We start from the raw sequence: 18,977 nt of genomic DNA on the forward strand, positions 1-18,977 counted from the left end.
TTCGAAGAGGATATATCTACCTATCGATATTACTAGTAGGCTACCTAATCCTATTTATACCTAAGAAAGATAGAAAGCTATAGTTATATGTCGACTATCGGTAACTTAACGAACAGACTGTGAAAAACCAATACCTATTACCGCTAATCTTACGGCTCCAAGATCAGTTAATAGGAGCCTAATATTTCACGTGTCTTAACTTACCATCGGCCTATAACTATATATAGATCAAAGAAGGTAACGAGTAGAAAACGGCCTTTAGAATACCCTATAGCCACTATAAGTACCTTGTTATACTATTTAGACTTACAAACGCGTTAGTAATGTTCTAAGCCCTAATCGATCAAGCTATCCGCCCCTTTCTCGACAAATTTGCGGTATATTATCTCGACAATATACTTATCTTCTCTAAAATGATAGACGAATACCAGAAGTATATAAGAGCAGTACTAGACGTGTTACATGTATATAAGCTATTAGTTAACAAGGAAAAGAGCGAATTCCACATTAGGAAGACGGTATTTTTAGGATATAAGATATCCCTAGGACAAATTCGGATAGAACCTTTAAAGGTTAAAGCTATTAAGAATTAGCTATAACTAATATTAGTTATAGAAGTACAAAGTTTCATTAGGTTTATAAACTTCTACTAGATGTTTATTAGGAACTTTTGTCACAGAAATATACATGTAGATGCCGCCTAAGCCACTGGCACAAATGGGCCAATCAAGTTAAAAGAACGAAAGGACCAATTATAGCATAGGAAGCATAGTAATCACTACGCTTACCAGTAATTAGGGTAATCACTACTATACAATCACTCACAATTACCATAATTAGGAATGATCATTAGGATTATATATATATATAAATAGTCACTTATTATAGTAGACTCTAGGAGTTTACCAATAGTAATAATTACAATCACAGTACTTATACCAAGCATTGCTAATTACTATAAGAGACAACTCTAGTGTTATTATAAACCCTTTAGCTTTACCGAATCCCTTAGACGACCTGCCCACTTGTCCCGCTCAATCTACCTTTATCTAAACCCTTTTAAAAGAAGTCTAAGTTAGGTTCGCTATACGTTGTTACCATTCCCTTTGTTCTATCATGGTTTAGAACGGAGGTAACTTCGACCTTGATATTAATATAGCTACTAACGTTACGGCCAAACAGCTGCTTACTTAGCTTAGTTAACTCTAGCAGCAGATCTAGGAGTTAGACTAGAGAGATAAGGCTGCTTAAGCTCGAATCAAGGAACTCGAGAACCGCGAAAAGTATTTGTAGAAGTTAGTTAACGAGGCCTACGCCAAAATCAAGGCGCTTGAGACTACTAAAGCGAGCTATATCAAGATCGAACTACCTAGCAAATATAGAGGAACTAAGGAGGATCTTATAGGATTCCTAACAAACCTCCGATCTTACTTCCGGCTTAACGATAACAAGTTTCCGGACAATAAAGCTAAAGTCCTCTATATAGCTATAAGACTAGAGGGTAAGGTACTTAGATAGTTCGAGCCTATGTAGAACGACTATCTTACTAAGGAAGATAAAGATGACTAAGACGCGTTTATATAGGTAGTCTTCTAATCTTATAATTGCTTCGAAGAAGAGCTTTAAAAGGTTTTTAACGATAAAGACGAGAAGATTTATACGTAAGAAAGACTTGCCAATCTCTAATAGACCAAGTTAGTAACCTCCTATGCTATATAGTTTAGATAGGACATGCTTAAGTCTTAGCTTAACGACAAGGCGTTAATATAACTATTCTATAATAGCTTAAAGGAAAAGGTTAAGGACAAGCTATATAAGTATAATTAGCCTAAGACTCTAGATAAATATATTATATAGGCTATTAGGATCGATAATTAACTCTATATACGAGAGTAATAGAAACAAGGTCAAATGAATAGAGCTATAGTTAAGGCTAACGACAAGAAAAAGCGAGCATATGTCAATACCTTATATAGGATATACCCTAGAGCTATAGATATAGATATAGTGTAAAAGCAGGACCGGAAGAAAATAACCAAAGATAAGTCTAATGTTACCTACTATAACTATAGAAAGAAAGGGCACTATAAGCGAGAATATCGAAGCCTAAAGAAAGAGTAGAAGATAGTCCCTAGAAAGGAAATTACGGCTATCAACGAAACTACTAAGGACGTTATCGAAGTAACGGCTACAAGCTATAAAGACAGGGGCAATAATACAGACAGTCTCGGACATAATAACAATGATAAAGACAAACAAGCACCGTACTCTAAACTAGTCACTATAAACCTAGAGACAGGTCTTGCCAAATAGGACATAGCAGGAGAATATACACCGCTAGTTTCGATTCTCCTAGCCTTAAAGTAGTAGGGTTTTACAGTTATATAGAGGTAGGATAGATCGTAGACAACTAATACCTAAGGAATCGAAAGACCTAGACCTAATGTTCTATTCCTCTAGGAACGAATCGAATAGTACTATAATGAAGTTTTTCGGCTTAATACGGAACTATACGAACGGGATAGACACTTGATTTGACTTGCCTAGTAGAGCGATAGAATAAGGGACGAAATAAGGGAACTCTAATGTATTATAGAAACCATTAAAGGAAAACAGCCTATAATATATGATAGGCCTAATAGCTACGCCGAGTATCTTGACGGCTAATAATTTAGTAACGATATATAGAACCTAGAATACTAGTTTATACGTATAAACTATAGAAAAGACGAGTATATATAGGAAAGCTACTAGAAGAAACACTCCTATATTAGCACTAGAGTACCTATAGTCTATATATAATGGGAAGGATTTGGGAAAGAATTCTAATACCTCCTAGGTAACGCTATACGACTATACCCTTAATACAAGGTATATACGCAAGTGCCCTAGTTCCAATATATAGCATACAAATACCGATACTACTTCTATGACAAATTCGAAAACAATCACTAGCCGACCCGACAAGGAAATGAGGACGGAAGCTTACACCCTATAGAATAGGTTTACAATGTAGGAAACAAAGCAGCCGAATTGCTCTAGAAGATCGAAGCCTATAATCTAGAAAGCATTACGATAGTTCCAAGACAAGCCTGGCCTAAGCACTATAGAACAGGACAAGACATATAGGACTCGTACTAGAGCAACGATTGCCTCTATTATACGGACGAAAAGAAATTACGAATTCGGGAGCTTTAGATAAAGCTATAGTACGTACAATAGAAAGTAGAACGGACCTAATGGTAGGAAGCTATAAGCACTTAATGGCTTACAGAAATGAGCACGATTGACGAAGCCGCTATTAGCCAAACAACTAAAGAGGTTAGCACTAACCTAGGAAACGGGTCAGGGCCCTTTAAGGGGCCCGGAAACTATTAACGCCTATGTAGCGGCAAGTAGTAGCGTAGTATAGGAGGAACTAGTGTAAGAGACTACTATATCAAGACCTCCTGGCAGAAATATAGGGAATCGCTGTAATCTTTAGACGACAGTAGCAAGACAAGCGATTATAGATAATAGTATAGTAGAAATAGTACGAAATACTCGTACTAGTAGATAGTAGAGCAGAAATAAACCTAATCTCGCTAACACTTGTAAATTAGCTACAAATACCCTAGAGAATAAAGTAAAAGCATAATATAGTCAAAGGGCCATTTCTAACGCAATAGGTATATAGGGAGACCGAACCGATTGATATTACTATAGCAAGGAAGACTATAGTAGTCATATTTAGTATTATAGATATAGGTAACGACAAAGATATAATATTAGGGTTACTATAGTATAAAGACTATAACCTAGACATTAGCTAGAAGAATAGTAGCTACCTATAACCCTAGATAGAGTTATATTTGACTAGCAAGATAGGGAGTACACAAGGATCGCAAACAGATAATGCTCAAGGAAAGGCATGTCCTACAGATCCACCGTAAGAGACAGACAGTGGCAGGCAGACCACTACAGACTCTAGAAGAGGCAGTATAACGACATCGATATCGCGATAGGAGGAACGAGCTAAACCGCCGATAGCTATTCTCTCCATTAACGAATGTAGAGCACTATAATTAGAGTAATAGGTTAAGATAGGAGAAATCGCTAGCATTGCTATAGACGGAACTAAGTTCGTATACTACTAGAAAACCGAGAGACGAGATAAGACTAGGGAAGTACCGAAGGAATACGAAGGATACCTAATATTCGAACCGAAATATCTAGAAGGACTACTAGAATACGGCCTATAGGATTACGAGATCAAGCTTAAGAAAGGAGCACGACTAAAGTTCTTTAAGATTTACTATATAAGCTAGATATAGAACAAAGAACTTAAGCGATATTTAGAGGAAAACCTTTGAAGAGGATATATCTACCTGTCGACATCGCTAGTAGGCTACCTAATCCTGTTTATACCTAAGAAAGATAGAAAGCTATAGTTATATATCGACTATTAGTAACTTAACAAATAGACTATAAAAAACTAATACCCGTTACTACTAATCTTATAGCTCTAAGATTAGTTAGCAGGAGCCTAATATTTTATACATCTTAACTTGCTATTAGCCTATAACTATATATAGATCAAAGAAGGCAATAAGTGGAAAACGGCCTTTAGGACACCTTATAGCCACTACAAGTACCTCGTCATGCCATTCGGACTTACAAACACGCTAGCAACGTTCTAAGCCCTAATTAATCAAGCTATCCGACCCTTTCTCGACAAATTTACAGTATATTATCTTGATGACATACTTATCTTCTCTAAGATAATAGACAAACACTAGAAGTATATAAAAGTAGTACTAGACGCGTTACACGCGTATAAGCTATTAGTTAACAAGGAAAAGAGCAAATTCTATATTAGGAAGATAGTCTTTTTAGGATACAAAATATCCCTAGGACAAATTTAGATAGAACCTTTAAAGATTAAAGCTATCAAGAATTAGCTATAACTAACGTTAGTCACGGAAGTACAAAGCTTTATCAGATTTACAAACTTCTACTAGATGTTTATTAGGAACTTTAGAGCAATCGTACAACCTTTATACGAACTTACTAAGAAGAATACTAAATTCTAATAGGAAGAGCAATACGAGTAAGCATTTACGTAAATCCGCGACGCCATTACTAAAGATCTAGTACTAGTACTACCAGACCCTAAGAAACCATTCGAGATGGAAACAGACGCTTTAGACTATGCCATCGGAGGACAATTAGGACAACGAGACGGACAAGGAAAGCTATATCCTATAGCCTTCTTTTTAAAGAGGCTCGATTGACTACGTCTTAATTATCTGATCTATAATAAAGAACTACTTACGATTATCGAAGCTTTTAAGGAATAGCGACTATACCTTAGCGGTATAATTAAACTAGTATAAGTATATATAGATTATAAGAATTTACAATACTTTATAATGACAAAGGAGCTTAATAGATAACAAATACAATAGGTAGAATTCCTTATAGAATTTAACTTTAAGATCTACTATAAGAAGGGTAAAGAGAACGTATAAGCAGACATCTTAAGCTAACAAACGGATCATATAGAAGGACAAACGGAAATAATATCACCGTTATTTAAGGAACAAACAGACGGAACGCTATATTACGAAACATAGATACCCGTAGAAGATAATCTACTTAACTCGTTCCTAGAATGCTATACAATCTTTTAAGAAGAAAGGATTAACGAGGCACAGTATCAAGCAATACCTAGACCACTAGTACCTGATAGAGTGGAAGAAAGAGATAGGAAACTCTAGTACCGAGGCAAAGCGTATATCTATAATAAAGATTAATAGCTACGGATGATTCGAGAACTCTATAAGTTAAAACTCAGAGGATATAAAGGAGTTACAAAGACTGTTACACAAGTCAAGAAACATTACGACTTTCTATAGTTAACGGTACAAGTTAAAGAAGTTATATAGAACTACGATATCTGTAATCGAAGTAAAACGGCACGATATAAGCCGTATAGGTTACTTTAGCCACTACTAATAGCTAACAAACTATAGAGCTCGGTTATAATAGACTTTATTACAAAGCTGCTAGAATCTAAGGATATAGCTATAAGAGTGACCTACGATAGTATTCTTACTATAGTAGATCGCCTAACTAAGTAGGCATACTTCTTTCCCTATAAGGAGTCTTAGATAGCGGAATAGTTAGTAGATATAATCTATTAGCAAGTTACATTAGTATATGCTTAGCCGCAAGAATAGATTACTAATAGAGACACGAAGTTCACGTCGAAGTTCTAGCAAGCGTTAATATAACAATTAGGCGTTAATAGCAAGCTATTAACAGCATATTACCCGTAGACTGACAGACAAACGGAGCGACTAAACCAAGTTATCAAGCAGTATCTCCATTCTTATGTTAACTACTAGCAAGACGACTAGATTATATTATTACTAACAATATAACTTGCTTATAATATAACGTTAATAGAAATGACCAAAGTCATACCGTTCTTTACAAACTACAGATATAAAGTAGACCTTAGGCAAGGACCAGAGGTTATAGTGCCAAGAGCAGTAGTCAAAGCAGAACAAATGTACGTACTATATGAGAAACTTAAAAAGGAACTCAAGTTTATCAGAACTAGAATAAAAAACTACTATGACAAATACAGGCTCGAGGGACCTTGCCTAGAGAGGGGAAACAAAGTCTACCTAATTATACGAAACCTATAGACCAAACGACTAAGTATAAAGCTAGACTTTAAGAAGGTTAGACCCTTTATTATTAAAGAACGAATTTCGACATCTAACTACTAACTATCGTTACTATCATCTATATGCCTACAGACGGATGTTTTTTATATTTCACTTCTCGAACTAGTACCAAAGAACGCCAAGGTTGCTATATATATCGAAGCAAAAGATAAAGAGGAAGAATAGGACGTCAAAGAAATTCTAGATTTATATATCATTAATAGGGAACTATAGTACCTAGTTAAATAGTTTAATTTCGGACTAGAAGACAACTTATAGGAACCTGTTAAGAATTTAAACTACCCTAAGAAACTAGAATAGTTCTATTAGTAAAACCTAGATCGGTGTGACAAACCTAACTTAGACTTCTTCTAAAAGGGTCTAGATAGAGGTAGATTAAGCGTGACGAGCAGGCAGGTCGTTTAAGGGATTCGGTAAAGCCAAAGGGTTCATAACAACACTAGAGTTATCTCTCATAGTAATTAGCAATACTTGGTATAAGTACTATGATTATAATTATTACCACTAGTAAACTCCTGGAGTCCACTATAACAAGTAACTAGCTAGCTATATATATACAATAGTCTGTCCCTCTTTAATAGTTATCACTAGTACCACTTCTCCTTTCACTTCGTGATTCTACGTTGTCGACAGTGACATGCTATTATCACCAGTGAAGACCTTAGTCTTGGCGGTGATAATCTTCTGATTGGTCTGTCGAGTGATTAGCTGTCGGAATATCCCGTGTCCTAGCTACAGCCTGCCGGGCCGCCTATATACTTATCTGTAACACGATGCCCCTCCTTTAAGGCTTTCGACCCGAAAGCCCTCTTAGGCCGTTTCAAATAACGCTAATAACCCTTTGCTTATAAGTATTACATTCTCCCTATTTCTACATCGTGGTTGCCATATTGACAAAATGCCGATAGAGAAACGGAAGTTACATTCTGTACGTTACTGTGCTTCCCTTGCTTAGAACATCGCTGAGAACGGTTTTGTTATTATGCCTTGCTCTTAGTGTACGTCGTAAGGCCTTGTCTGTAAAATGATCACGTATATAAAGCGTTATAAGGCCTATGTTCGTCGAGGTCGTTCTTACGATGGCTCTAGCATCTTGCTTTCTTCCTATAAGCTTGTCTCCTTTTTTTTTTTTTTTTTTTTTTACTATGATTCCTAATGTTCGTTCTAGTAGATCGTATTCTTTAAGAGCAATATCATATTAAAGATGCTAAACATTATACCGAACTTAAACTAGATAAATCCTAACGCTATCTAGAAGAGGCCTAGCGTAAGTTATCTAAAAAGCTTATACGGCTCTAGCATCTTCGTTAGCAGAAGGAGTTTTTAGTAAAGAAAGGTGCTGATATAGTAGCGTGTAGTCTGTCGACCTTAGACAAGTTAAAGGAGGTTAAGTAATAAGAGACGCCTACTATACCCTTGTCGCAGATTAATGATGCTATCAATGCTATTAACTAGGGCGCTATCTTTAGTTCTGTCCTAGGTTTCCCTTTAGTCGATCCGGGTTTTACCGGTAGAACTATTCTAGTTTCTTAGGGCAGTTCAAATTCTTAACTAGTTCCTATAAGTTATCTTCTAATCCGAAATCAAGCCATTTAACCAGATACTACAGTTCTCCGTTAATAATATATAAATCTAGAATTTCTTCGACGTCCTATTCTTCCTCTTCGTCCTCTACTTCAATATACATAGTAACCTTAACACTCTTTGGTACTAGTTCGAGAAGTAAAATATAAAAAACATCCGTCTATAGTCGTATAGATGATAGTAACGATAGTCGGTAGTTAGATGTCGAGATTCGTTCTTTGATAATAAAGGGTCTGACCTTCTTAAAGTCTAGCTTCGTGCTTAGTCATTTGATTTATAGGTTTCGTACAATTAGGTAGACTTTGTCTCCCCTCTCTAGGCAAGGTCCCTTAAGCCTATGTTTATCGTAGTAGTTCTTTATTCTAGTTTTGACAAACTCGAGTTCCTTTTTAAGCTTCTTATATAATATATACATCTGTTCTACTTTAACTACTGCTCTTAGCACTATAACCTCTAGTCCTTACCTAAAGTCTGCTTTATATCTGTAGTTTGTAAAGAACGGTATAACTTTAGTTATTTCTATCAGCATCGTATTATAGGCAAGTTATACTATTAGTAATAGCATGACCTAGTCGTCTTGCTAGTAATTAATATAAGAGCAGAGGTATTGCTTAATAACTTAGTTTAGTCGCTCTATTTGTCCGTCGGTCTATAGGTAATATGCCATTGATAGCTTGCTGTTAATGCCTAATTGTTGTATTAACGCTTGCTAGAACTTCGACGCGAACTTGGTGTCTCTATCAGTGATCCATTCTTACGGCCAAGCATACATTGATGTAACTTGCCGATAGATCACGTCTACCAACTATTCTGCTATCTAGGACTCCTTATAGGGAAAGAAGTATACCTACTTAGTCAGGCGATCTACTATAATAAGAATACTATCGTAGGTCACTCTTATAGCTATATCCTTAGATTCTGGCAGCTTCGTAATAAAGTCTATTATAACCAAGCTCTATAGTTTGTCAGCTATTAGCAGTAGCTAAAGTAGCCCGTACGGCTTATATCGTGCCATTTTGCTTCGATTATAGATGTCGTAGCTCTATACGACTTCCTTAACTCGTGCCGTTAACTATAGAAAGTCGTAGTGTTTCTTAACTTATATGACAGTCTTCGTAACTCCTTTATATCCTCCGAGTTTTGACTTATAGAGTTCTCAAATCATTCGTAGCTATTAATCCTAATTATAGATATATACTTTACCTTAGTACCAAAGTTTCCTATCTCTTTCTTCTACTCTGTTAAGTACTAGTAGTCCGGGTACTGCTTAATACTATGCCTTGTTAATCCTTTCTTCTCGAAAGATTACGTAGCATTCTAGGAACGAGTCAAGTAGATCGTCTTCTATAGGTATCTATATTTCGTAATGTAGCATTCTGTCTGTTCGTTCCTTAAACAATGGTAATGTTATTCCTATTTGTCCTTCCATATAATCCGTTCGTCAGCTTAAGATATCCGCTTATACGTTCTCTTTGCCCTTCTTATAGCGAATCTTAAAGTTAAATTCTACAAGGAATTCTACCTATCGTATTTATCATCTATTAAGCTCCTTCGTTATTATAAAGTATCGTAGGTTCTTATAATCTATATATATTTGTACTAGTTTAATTATATTACTAAGGTATAATTACCATTCCTTGAAAGCTTCGACAATTGCAAGTAGTTCCTTGTTATAGATCGGATAATTAAGACGTAGTCTATCGAGTTTCTTTGAAAAGAAGGCTATAGGATATAGCTTCCCTTGTCTGTCTCGTTATCCTAATTGTCCTCCGATGGTATAGTCTGAAGCGTCCGTTTCTACCTCGAATAGCTTCTTAGGGTCTGGTAGTACTAGTACCGGATCTTTAGTAATGGCATTCTAGATCTATATAAATGCTTACTCGTATTACTCTTCCCATTAGAATTTAGTATTCTTCTTAGTAAGCTCGTATAAAGGTCGTATAATCGCTCTAAAGTTCCTAATAAATATCTAGTAGAAGTTTGTAAATCCGATAAAGCTTTATACTTCCATAACTAACGTTAGTCATGGCTAATTCTTGATAGCTTTAATCTTTAAAGGTTCCATCTGGATTTGTCCTAGGGATATTTCGTATCCTAAAAATACCGTTTTCCTAACGTGGAATTCGCTCTTTCCCTTGTTAACTAATAGCTTATATACGTATAGCGCGTCTAGTACTACTTTTATGTACTTCTAGTATTTGTCTATTGTCTTAGAGAAGATAAGTATATCGTTAAGATAATATACTGTAAATTTATTAAGAAAGGGTCAGATAGCTTGATTAATCAGGGCTTAGAACGTTACTAACGCGTTTGTAAGTCCGAATGGCATAACAAGGTACTTATAGTAGCTATAAGGTATCCTAAAGGCCGTTTTCTACTTGTTACCTTCTTTAATCCGTATATAGTTATAGGCCGATAGTAAGTCAAGACGCGTAAAATATTAGGCTCCTACTAACTAATCTCGGAGCCGTAAGATTAGCAGTAACAGGTATTGGTTTTTTATAGTCTGTTCGTTAAGTTGCTAATAGTCGACGTATAACTATAGCTTTCTATCTTTCTTAGGCATAAACAGGATTAGGTAGCCTACTAGCGATATCAACAGGCAGATATATCCTCTTCGAAGGTTCTCCTCTAAATATCGCTTAAGTTCTTTGTTCTATATCTAGCTTATATAATAAATCTTGAAGAACTTTAATCGTGCTCTTTCCTTAAGCTTAATCTCGTAATCCCATAGGCCGTGTTCTAGTAGTCCTTCTAGATATTTCGGTTCGAATACTAGGTATCCTTTATATTCCTTCGGTACTTCCCTAGTCTTGTCTTGTTTCTCGGTTTTCTAATAGTATACGAACTTAGTTCTATCTATAATAATACTAGCGATTTCTCCTATCTCAACCTACTACTCCTATTATAGTACTCTGTATTCGTCAATAGAGAGAATAGCTATCGGCGATTTAGCTTGTTCCTCCTGTCGCGATATCGATGTCGTTATACCACCTCTTCTAGAGTCCGTAATGGTCTGCTTGCCACTATCTATCTCTTGTAATAGATCTATAGGACATGCCTTTCCTTAAGCATCGTCTATTTGCGATCCTTACGTACTCCCTATCTTACTAGTCAAATATAACTCCGTTTAGGGTTATAGGTAGCTACTATTCTTCTAGCTAATATCTAGGTTATAGTCTTTATACTATAGTAACCCTAATATTATATCTTTATCGTTACCTATATCTACGATGCTAAATATAACTACCATAGTCTTCCCTACTATAGTAATATCAATTAGTTCGGTCTCCCTATATACCTATTACATCAGAAATGGCCCTTTGACTATACCATGCTTCTGCTTTATTCTCTAAGGTATCTATAGCTAATTTACAAGCGTCGGCGAAATCAGGTTCATCTCTGCTCCACTATCTACTAGTACAAGCATTTCGTGCTATTTCTACTATGCTATTATCTATAATCGCTTGTCTTGCCGCCGTCGTCCAAAGATTACGGCGATTTCCTATGTTTCTGCTAGGAGGTCTCGATATAGTGGTCTCTTGTACCAGTCCCTCCTATACTATGCTACCACTCGCTGCTATACAGGCATTAATAGTTTCTAGGCCCCTCGAAGGGCCCTAACCCGTTTCCTAGGTTAGTGCTAACCTCTTTAGTTATTTGGCTAATAGCGGCTTTATTAATCGTACTCATTTCCGTAAGCTATTAAGTGCTTGTGGCTTCCTACTATTAGGTCTATTCCGCTTTCTGTCGTACGTGCTATAGCTTCGTCTAAAGCTCCCAAATTCGTAATTTCTTTTCTTCTACATGATAGAGGCAATCGTTACTCTAGCACGAGTTCTATATATCTCGTCTAGTTCCGTAGTGCCTAGGCTAGGCTCATCTTAAAACTATCGTAATGCTTTCTAGATCATAGGCTTCGATCTTTTAGAGCAATTCGGCTGCTCTATTTCCTACATCATAGACCTATTCTATAAGGCGTAAGCTTCTGTCCTTATTTCCTTATCGGGTTAGCTAATAATTGTTTTCGAATTTATCGTAGAAGTAGTATCGGCATTTGTATATTATACACTAGAACTAGGGCACTTGCGTATATGCCTCGTATCAAGGGTATAGTTACGTAGCGTTGCCTAGGAGGTATTAGAATTCTTTCCTAAATCCTTCCCATTATATATAGATTATAGGTACTCTAGTGCTAATATAAGAGTGTTTCTTCTAGTAGCTTTCCTATATATGCTCGTCTTTTCCGTGGTTCGCGTATATAAACTAGTATTCTAGATTCTATATATTGTTACTAAGTTACTAATCGTCAAGGTACTCGATATAGCTATCAGGCCTATTATATATTACAGGCTATTTTCCTTTAATAGTTTCTACGATATATTGGAGTTCCCTTATCTTATCCCTTATCTTATCGCTCTACTAGATAAGTCAAATCAAGCATCTATCCTATTCGTATAGTTCCGTATTAAGCCAAAAAACTTCGTTATAGTACCATTCGATTCATTCCTAGAAAAATAGAACATTAGGTCTAGGTCTTTTAATTCCTTAGGTATCAGTTATCTACGATCTATCCTACCTCTATATAACTATAAAGCCCTATTACCTCAAGGCTAGGAGAATTAAAACTAGCGGTGTATATTCTCCTGCTATATCCTATTCGGCAAGACCTATCTCTAGGTCTATAATGACTAGTTCGGAGTACGGTGCTTATTCGTCTTTACTATTGTAGTTATATCCGAGACTGTCTATATCACTACCCTTGTCTTCGTAGCTCGTAGCCGCTACTTCGATAACGTCCTTAGTAGTTTTGTCGATAGCCGTAATTTCCTTTCTAGAGGCTAGTTTCTATTCTTTCTTTAGGCTCTAGCATTCTTACTTGTAGTGCCCTTTCTTTCTATAGTTATAGTAGGTAACATTAGACTTGTCTTTAGTCGTCTTCTTCTAGTCTTACTTCTATACTATATCTATATCTATAGCTCTAGGGTACGTCCTATACAAGGTATTAACATATACTCGCTTTTTCTTATTATTAGCCTTAACTATAGTTCCGTTTATTTGACCTTATTTCTATTACTCTTATATATAAAGTCGATCATTAATCCTAATAGCCTATATAATATATTCGTCTAAAGTCTTAGGCTAATCATACTTATATAGCTTATCCTTAACCTTTTCCTTTAAGCTATTATAGAACAATTATATTAACGCCTTATCATTAAGCTAAGACTTAAGCATGTCCTATCTAAACTATATAGTATAAGAGGCTACTAACTTAGTCTATTAGAGATTAGTAAGTCTTTCTTATATATAAATCTTCTTATCTTTATCGCTAAAAACTTTCTAAAGCTCTTCTTCAAAATAGTTATAAGATTAGAAGACTACCTATATAAATATGTCTTAGTTATCTTTATCTTCCTTAGTAAGATAGTCATTCTATATAGGCTTAAACTATCTAAGTACCTTACCCTCTAGTCTTATAGCTATATAGAGGACTTTAGCTTTATCGTCCGGAAACTTATCATCATTAAGCTAGAAGTAAAATCAGAGGTTTGTCAAGAATCCTATAAGATCCTCCTTAGTTCCTCTATATTTGCCAGGTAGTTCGATCTTAATACGCTTCACTTTGGCACCCTCAAGTGCCTCGATTTTGGCATAGGCCTCGTTAACCAACTTCTACAAGTACTTTTCGCGGTTCTCGAGTTCCTTGATTCGAGCTTAAGTAGCCTTGTCTCTCTAATCTAACTCCTAGATCCGCTGCTAGAGTTAACCAAGCTAAGTAAGCAGCTATTCGGCTGTAACGTCGGTAGCCATGTCGATGTCGAGGTCAAAGTCACCTCCGTTCTAAACCATAACAGAACAAAGGGAGTGGTAACAACGTATAACAAACCTAACTCAGACTTCTTCTAAAAGGGTCTAGACGGAGGTAAATTAAGCGTGACGAGCAGGCGGGTCGTCTAAGGGATTTGGTAAAGCCAAAGGGTTTATAACAACACTAGAGTTATCTCTTATAGTAATTAGCAATGCTTGGTATAAGTATTATAATTGTAATTATTACCACTAGTGAACTCCTAGAGTCTACTATAACGAGTAACTAGCTAGCTATATATATATAATGGTCTGTCTCTCTTTAATAGTTATTACTAGTACTACTTCTCCTTTTACTTTGTGATTCTACGTTGTCGACGGTGACATGCTATTATCACTAGTGAAGACCTTAGTCTTAGTGGTGATAATCTTCTAATTGGTCTGTCGAGTGATTGGCTATTGGAATGTCCCGTGTCCTAGCTACAGCCTGCCGGGCCGCCCATATGCTTATTCGTGACAATCGGCTAAAGGCAAATCTAAGACAGAACCGAAAATAGCGCCCTAGTTAATAACGTTAACACTACCGTTAAGCTATATAATAGCCCCCGATTCCTATTGTTCTACCGCCTCTAATTCGTCTAGATTCGACAAACCCTATGTAACTATATCTACCCCCTTCTCCACCAGGAACTCTCATTATTCACGGACCTAAGTTAGACGGGCTAACGCCTCAGAAGCTTTACATTAATATTCTTATAGCAAAGCTTCAGCCTCTTTCTCTTTAGCCTTCAAACGACATTGCTCGCGTATAATACGATCTACTACGTTATAATTAGAGATATACTCTCGTAAGGAAACGGGAACTTACAAGAAGAAACTAAAACGCTAGAACTATTGTAAGCATAACCCTAACATATATAAGCCTTGTAGCGACGAGATTTTTCAATCATTTTATACACTTAGTTATACTCTACATAATAAGAATATACTATCATTATAAATCCGTGATTAGAAATAAACTAAGCTAAACGCTTATAACGAATAGATGCTAGAGATCTACACGTGTCAGACGGCATAACTAATAGTATAAAGGGCAATAAGAGGCTAAGGAGAAAAACACGTACAAGGAACACAAGGGATATTAGCGCTATTTAAGACGGCCTAAAGAGGGCTTTTAGGTCAAAAGCCTCAGAGGGAAGGCATCGTGTTATAGAAATATATATATAGATGCCGCCTAAGCCACTAGCACGAATAGGCTAATCAAGTCAAAGGAACGAAAGGACTAATTACAGCATAGGAAGCATAGTAATTACTACGCTTACCAGTGATCAGGGTAATTACTACTATACGATCACTCACAATCACCGTAATTAGGAATGATTACTAGGATTATATATATATATAGATAGTCACTCGTTATAGTAGACTCTGGGAGTTTACTAGTGGTAACAATCACAATCATAGTACTTATACCAAGCATTGCTAATTACTGTAAGAGATAACTCTAGTGTTGTTATGAACCCTTTGGCTTTACCGAATCCCTTAGACGACCTGCCTGCTTGTCCCGCTCAATCCACCTTCGTCTAAACCCTTTTAGAAGAAGTCTAAGTTGGGTTCGTCACAACTTTGGAGCAATTATATAACCTTTATATAAACTTACTAAGAAGAACGTTAAATTCTAATAGGAAGAGTAATATAAGCAAGTATTTATATAGATCTATAACGCTATTACTAAAGATCTAGTACTAGTGCTACTAGACCCTAAGAAGCCATTTAAGGTAGAAACGGACGCTTTAGACTATACCATTAGGGGATAGTTAGGATAACGAAACGAATAAGGGAAGCTATATCCTATAGCCTTCTTTTTAAAAAAGCTCGATAGACTACGTCTTAATTATCCAATCTATAATAAGGAACTACTTATAATTGTCGAAGCTTTTAAGGAATAGCGACTATACCTTAGTAGCACAATTAAACTAGTATAAGTATATATAGATTATAAGAATTTACAATACTTTATAACAACAAAGGAGCTTAATAAACGACAAATATAATAGGTAGAATTCCTTACGGAATTTAATTTTGAGATCTGCTATAAGAAGGGCAAAGAGAACGTATAAGCAGACGTCTTAAGCCAACAAATAGATTATACAGAAAGACAAACAGAAACAATACTACCATTATTTAAGGAACAAATAGACGGAACGCTATACTACGAAACGTAAACACCTATAGAAGATAATTTACTTAACTCGTTCCTGAAATATTACGTAATCTTTAAGAAAGGATCAACGAGATATAGTATCAAGTAGTACCTAAACTAGTAGTACCTAACGGAGTAAAAGAAAAAGATAGGAAACTCTAGTACCGAGGTAAAGCGTATATCTATAATAAAGATTAATAGCTATAAATGATTTAAGACCTCTATAAGTCGAAACTCGGAGGATATAAAGGAGTTACAAAGACCGTTATACAAGTCAAGAAACACTATAACTTTCTATAGTTAACGATACAAGTTAAGAAAGTCATATAGAACTACGATATCTATAATCGAAGCAAAACGGCACGATATAAGCTATATAGGCTACTCTAGCTACTACTAATAGCTAACAAACTATAGAGTTTAATTATAATAGACTTTATTACGAAACTGCTAGAATCTAAGGATACGGCTATAAGGGTAATCTATGATAATATTCTCACTATAGTAGACCACTTAACTAAATAGGTATACTTCTTTTCTTACAAGGAGTTCTAGATAGTAGAACAATTAGCAGATATAATCTATTAGCAAGTCATATTAGTACACGCTTAGCTATAGGAATAGATTACCAATAGAGATACTAAGTTTATATCAAAGTCCTAGCAAGCGTTAATATAACAATTAGGCGTTGATAGCAAGCTATTAATGGTATATTACCTATAGACTAACAGATAAATAGAGCGACTAAACCAAGTTATTAAGCAGTACCTCTGTTCTTACATTAACTATTAGCAAGATAACTAGGTTATACTATTGCTAACAATATAACTCGCTTATAATATAACGCTAACAGAAACGACTAAAGTTATACCATTCTTCGCAAACTACGGATATAAAGTAGACCTTAGGCAAGGACTAGAAGTTATAGTATTAAGAGCAGTAGTTAACGTAAAATAAATATATATACTATATAAGAAGCTTAAAGAGGAACTCGAGTTTGTTAAAACTAGAATAAAGAACTACTACGATAAATATAGGCTCAAGGGACCTTGCCTAGAGAGGGGAGACAAAGTCTATCTAATTATACAAAACCTACGAACCAAACGACCAAGTACGAAGCTAGACTTTAAGAAGGTTAGACCCTTTATTATCAAAGAACGAATCTCGATATCTAACTACCAACTATCGTTACTATCATCTATATAACTATAGACAGACGTTTTTTATATTTCACTTCTCGAACTAGCGCTAAAGAACGCTAAGGTTACTATATATATTAAAGTAAAGGATAAAGAGGAAGAATAAGACGTTAAAGAAATCCTAGATTTATATATTATTAATAGAGAACTATAGTACTTAGTTAAATAGCTTAATTTTAGACTAGAAGATAACTTATAAGAACTAGTTAAGAACCTAAGTTACCTTAAGAAACTAGAGTAGTTCTACTAGTAGAATCCTAACCGGCTATAAAAACCGGTTCTAAAGCCTATTCCCTAATAGAAAAAGAGGGAAACCTACTAAAATTAGGACTAGGATCTAAACCAATCGACTCCTAATCGAGTATATCAAAAGCACCTAATACCTAAGCTTAACCCGCGAGGGTCTACGTCTCTGACATCGGCAGAGGAGTATCTAGTTCTTCCTCTTCCTCTAGATAAGCTATACCATGATGAAAAACTTTAGTACTATAATCGCGTAGGGATTGCTATAAACGATATAATCGACTTAAATAGCTTAGCGTCTAAGTAAGAAGCGCCTTAGTCTTAGTAATCTCTTTCGAAACCTTTTTCTACTCTAACAAATTCAAAAGGACTAAGATAATTAGTAACCTAGGATTATAAAGGAAAATAATAAGGAACCTATAGGTATCTATAACATTTAGGCTACTATACTTCTTACCTATATAAATATAGTTTTAACATTTATTTAAACCTTCTATTATTATATAATGCTTTTATAGTTTTATATTCTAATAATACTTATAAGGTATAGTAACCTTGTAACCCTCTTACTTAATCTTAATTATAATAGTATATTATTCGCGCTTAAGATCGCGACAATTCCTAGGGATACGATTAGCTATAACAAAAAGAAGCTAATAAAAAAAAGACGTTACCTATAAGGAAAAAAAGGGGTATTAGTAGTATTTAAAACAAGTTATAAGAAGCTTTTAAGTCAAAAGCCCTAAAGAGGGGGCATTATATTATAAGCTAACTATATACCGCGACCTAATAGGGCGTAACAGACTAAACAAGCTACTAATCAAGAAGGGCATAGAGCGAGGCTAACACGGGATCGCTAAGGAGCACAGGCTACCACAGGCAAACAATTGCTAAAAGGGAAGGATAGTAGAGGATAGCTAGCTACCAAAGGCAATCCTAGGGCAGGCTAGAAGGGGACTATAAGCGACCGACAGAAGTATATATATATGTAAATAATCACTCGTTTTAGTGGACTCTAGGAGTTTACCAGTGATAGTAACCTACAATCACAGTACTTATAACAAGTATCGCTAACTACTGTAAGAGATAACTCTAGTGTTGTTATAAACCCTTTGGCTTTACCGAATCCCTTAGACAACCTGTACACTTGTCCCGCTTAGTTCACCTCCATCTGAACCCTTTTAGAAGAGGTCTGAGTTAGGT

At 35.6% G+C, this 18,977-nt stretch overlaps 1 protein-coding gene across 1 annotated transcript; it reads left to right on the forward strand.

The window, feature by feature from the left end:
* Positions 1 to 383: 383 nt before the first annotated feature.
* MYCTH_2053143 (uncharacterized protein) lies at positions 384 to 593 on the forward strand (the record flags this gene model as incomplete). The annotated part of the gene is made up of 1 exon (XM_003660753.1): positions 384 to 593. A coding segment is annotated over one exon (210 nt), but the record flags the coding sequence as incomplete, so codon positions are not given.
* Between the last annotated feature and the right edge of the window lie 18,384 nt (positions 594 to 18,977).

This window comes from Thermothelomyces thermophilus, chromosome 1 (genome assembly GCF_000226095.1).
Source record: "Thermothelomyces thermophilus ATCC 42464 chromosome 1, complete sequence".
NCBI lineage: Eukaryota > Fungi > Ascomycota > Sordariomycetes > Sordariales > Chaetomiaceae > Thermothelomyces > Thermothelomyces thermophilus.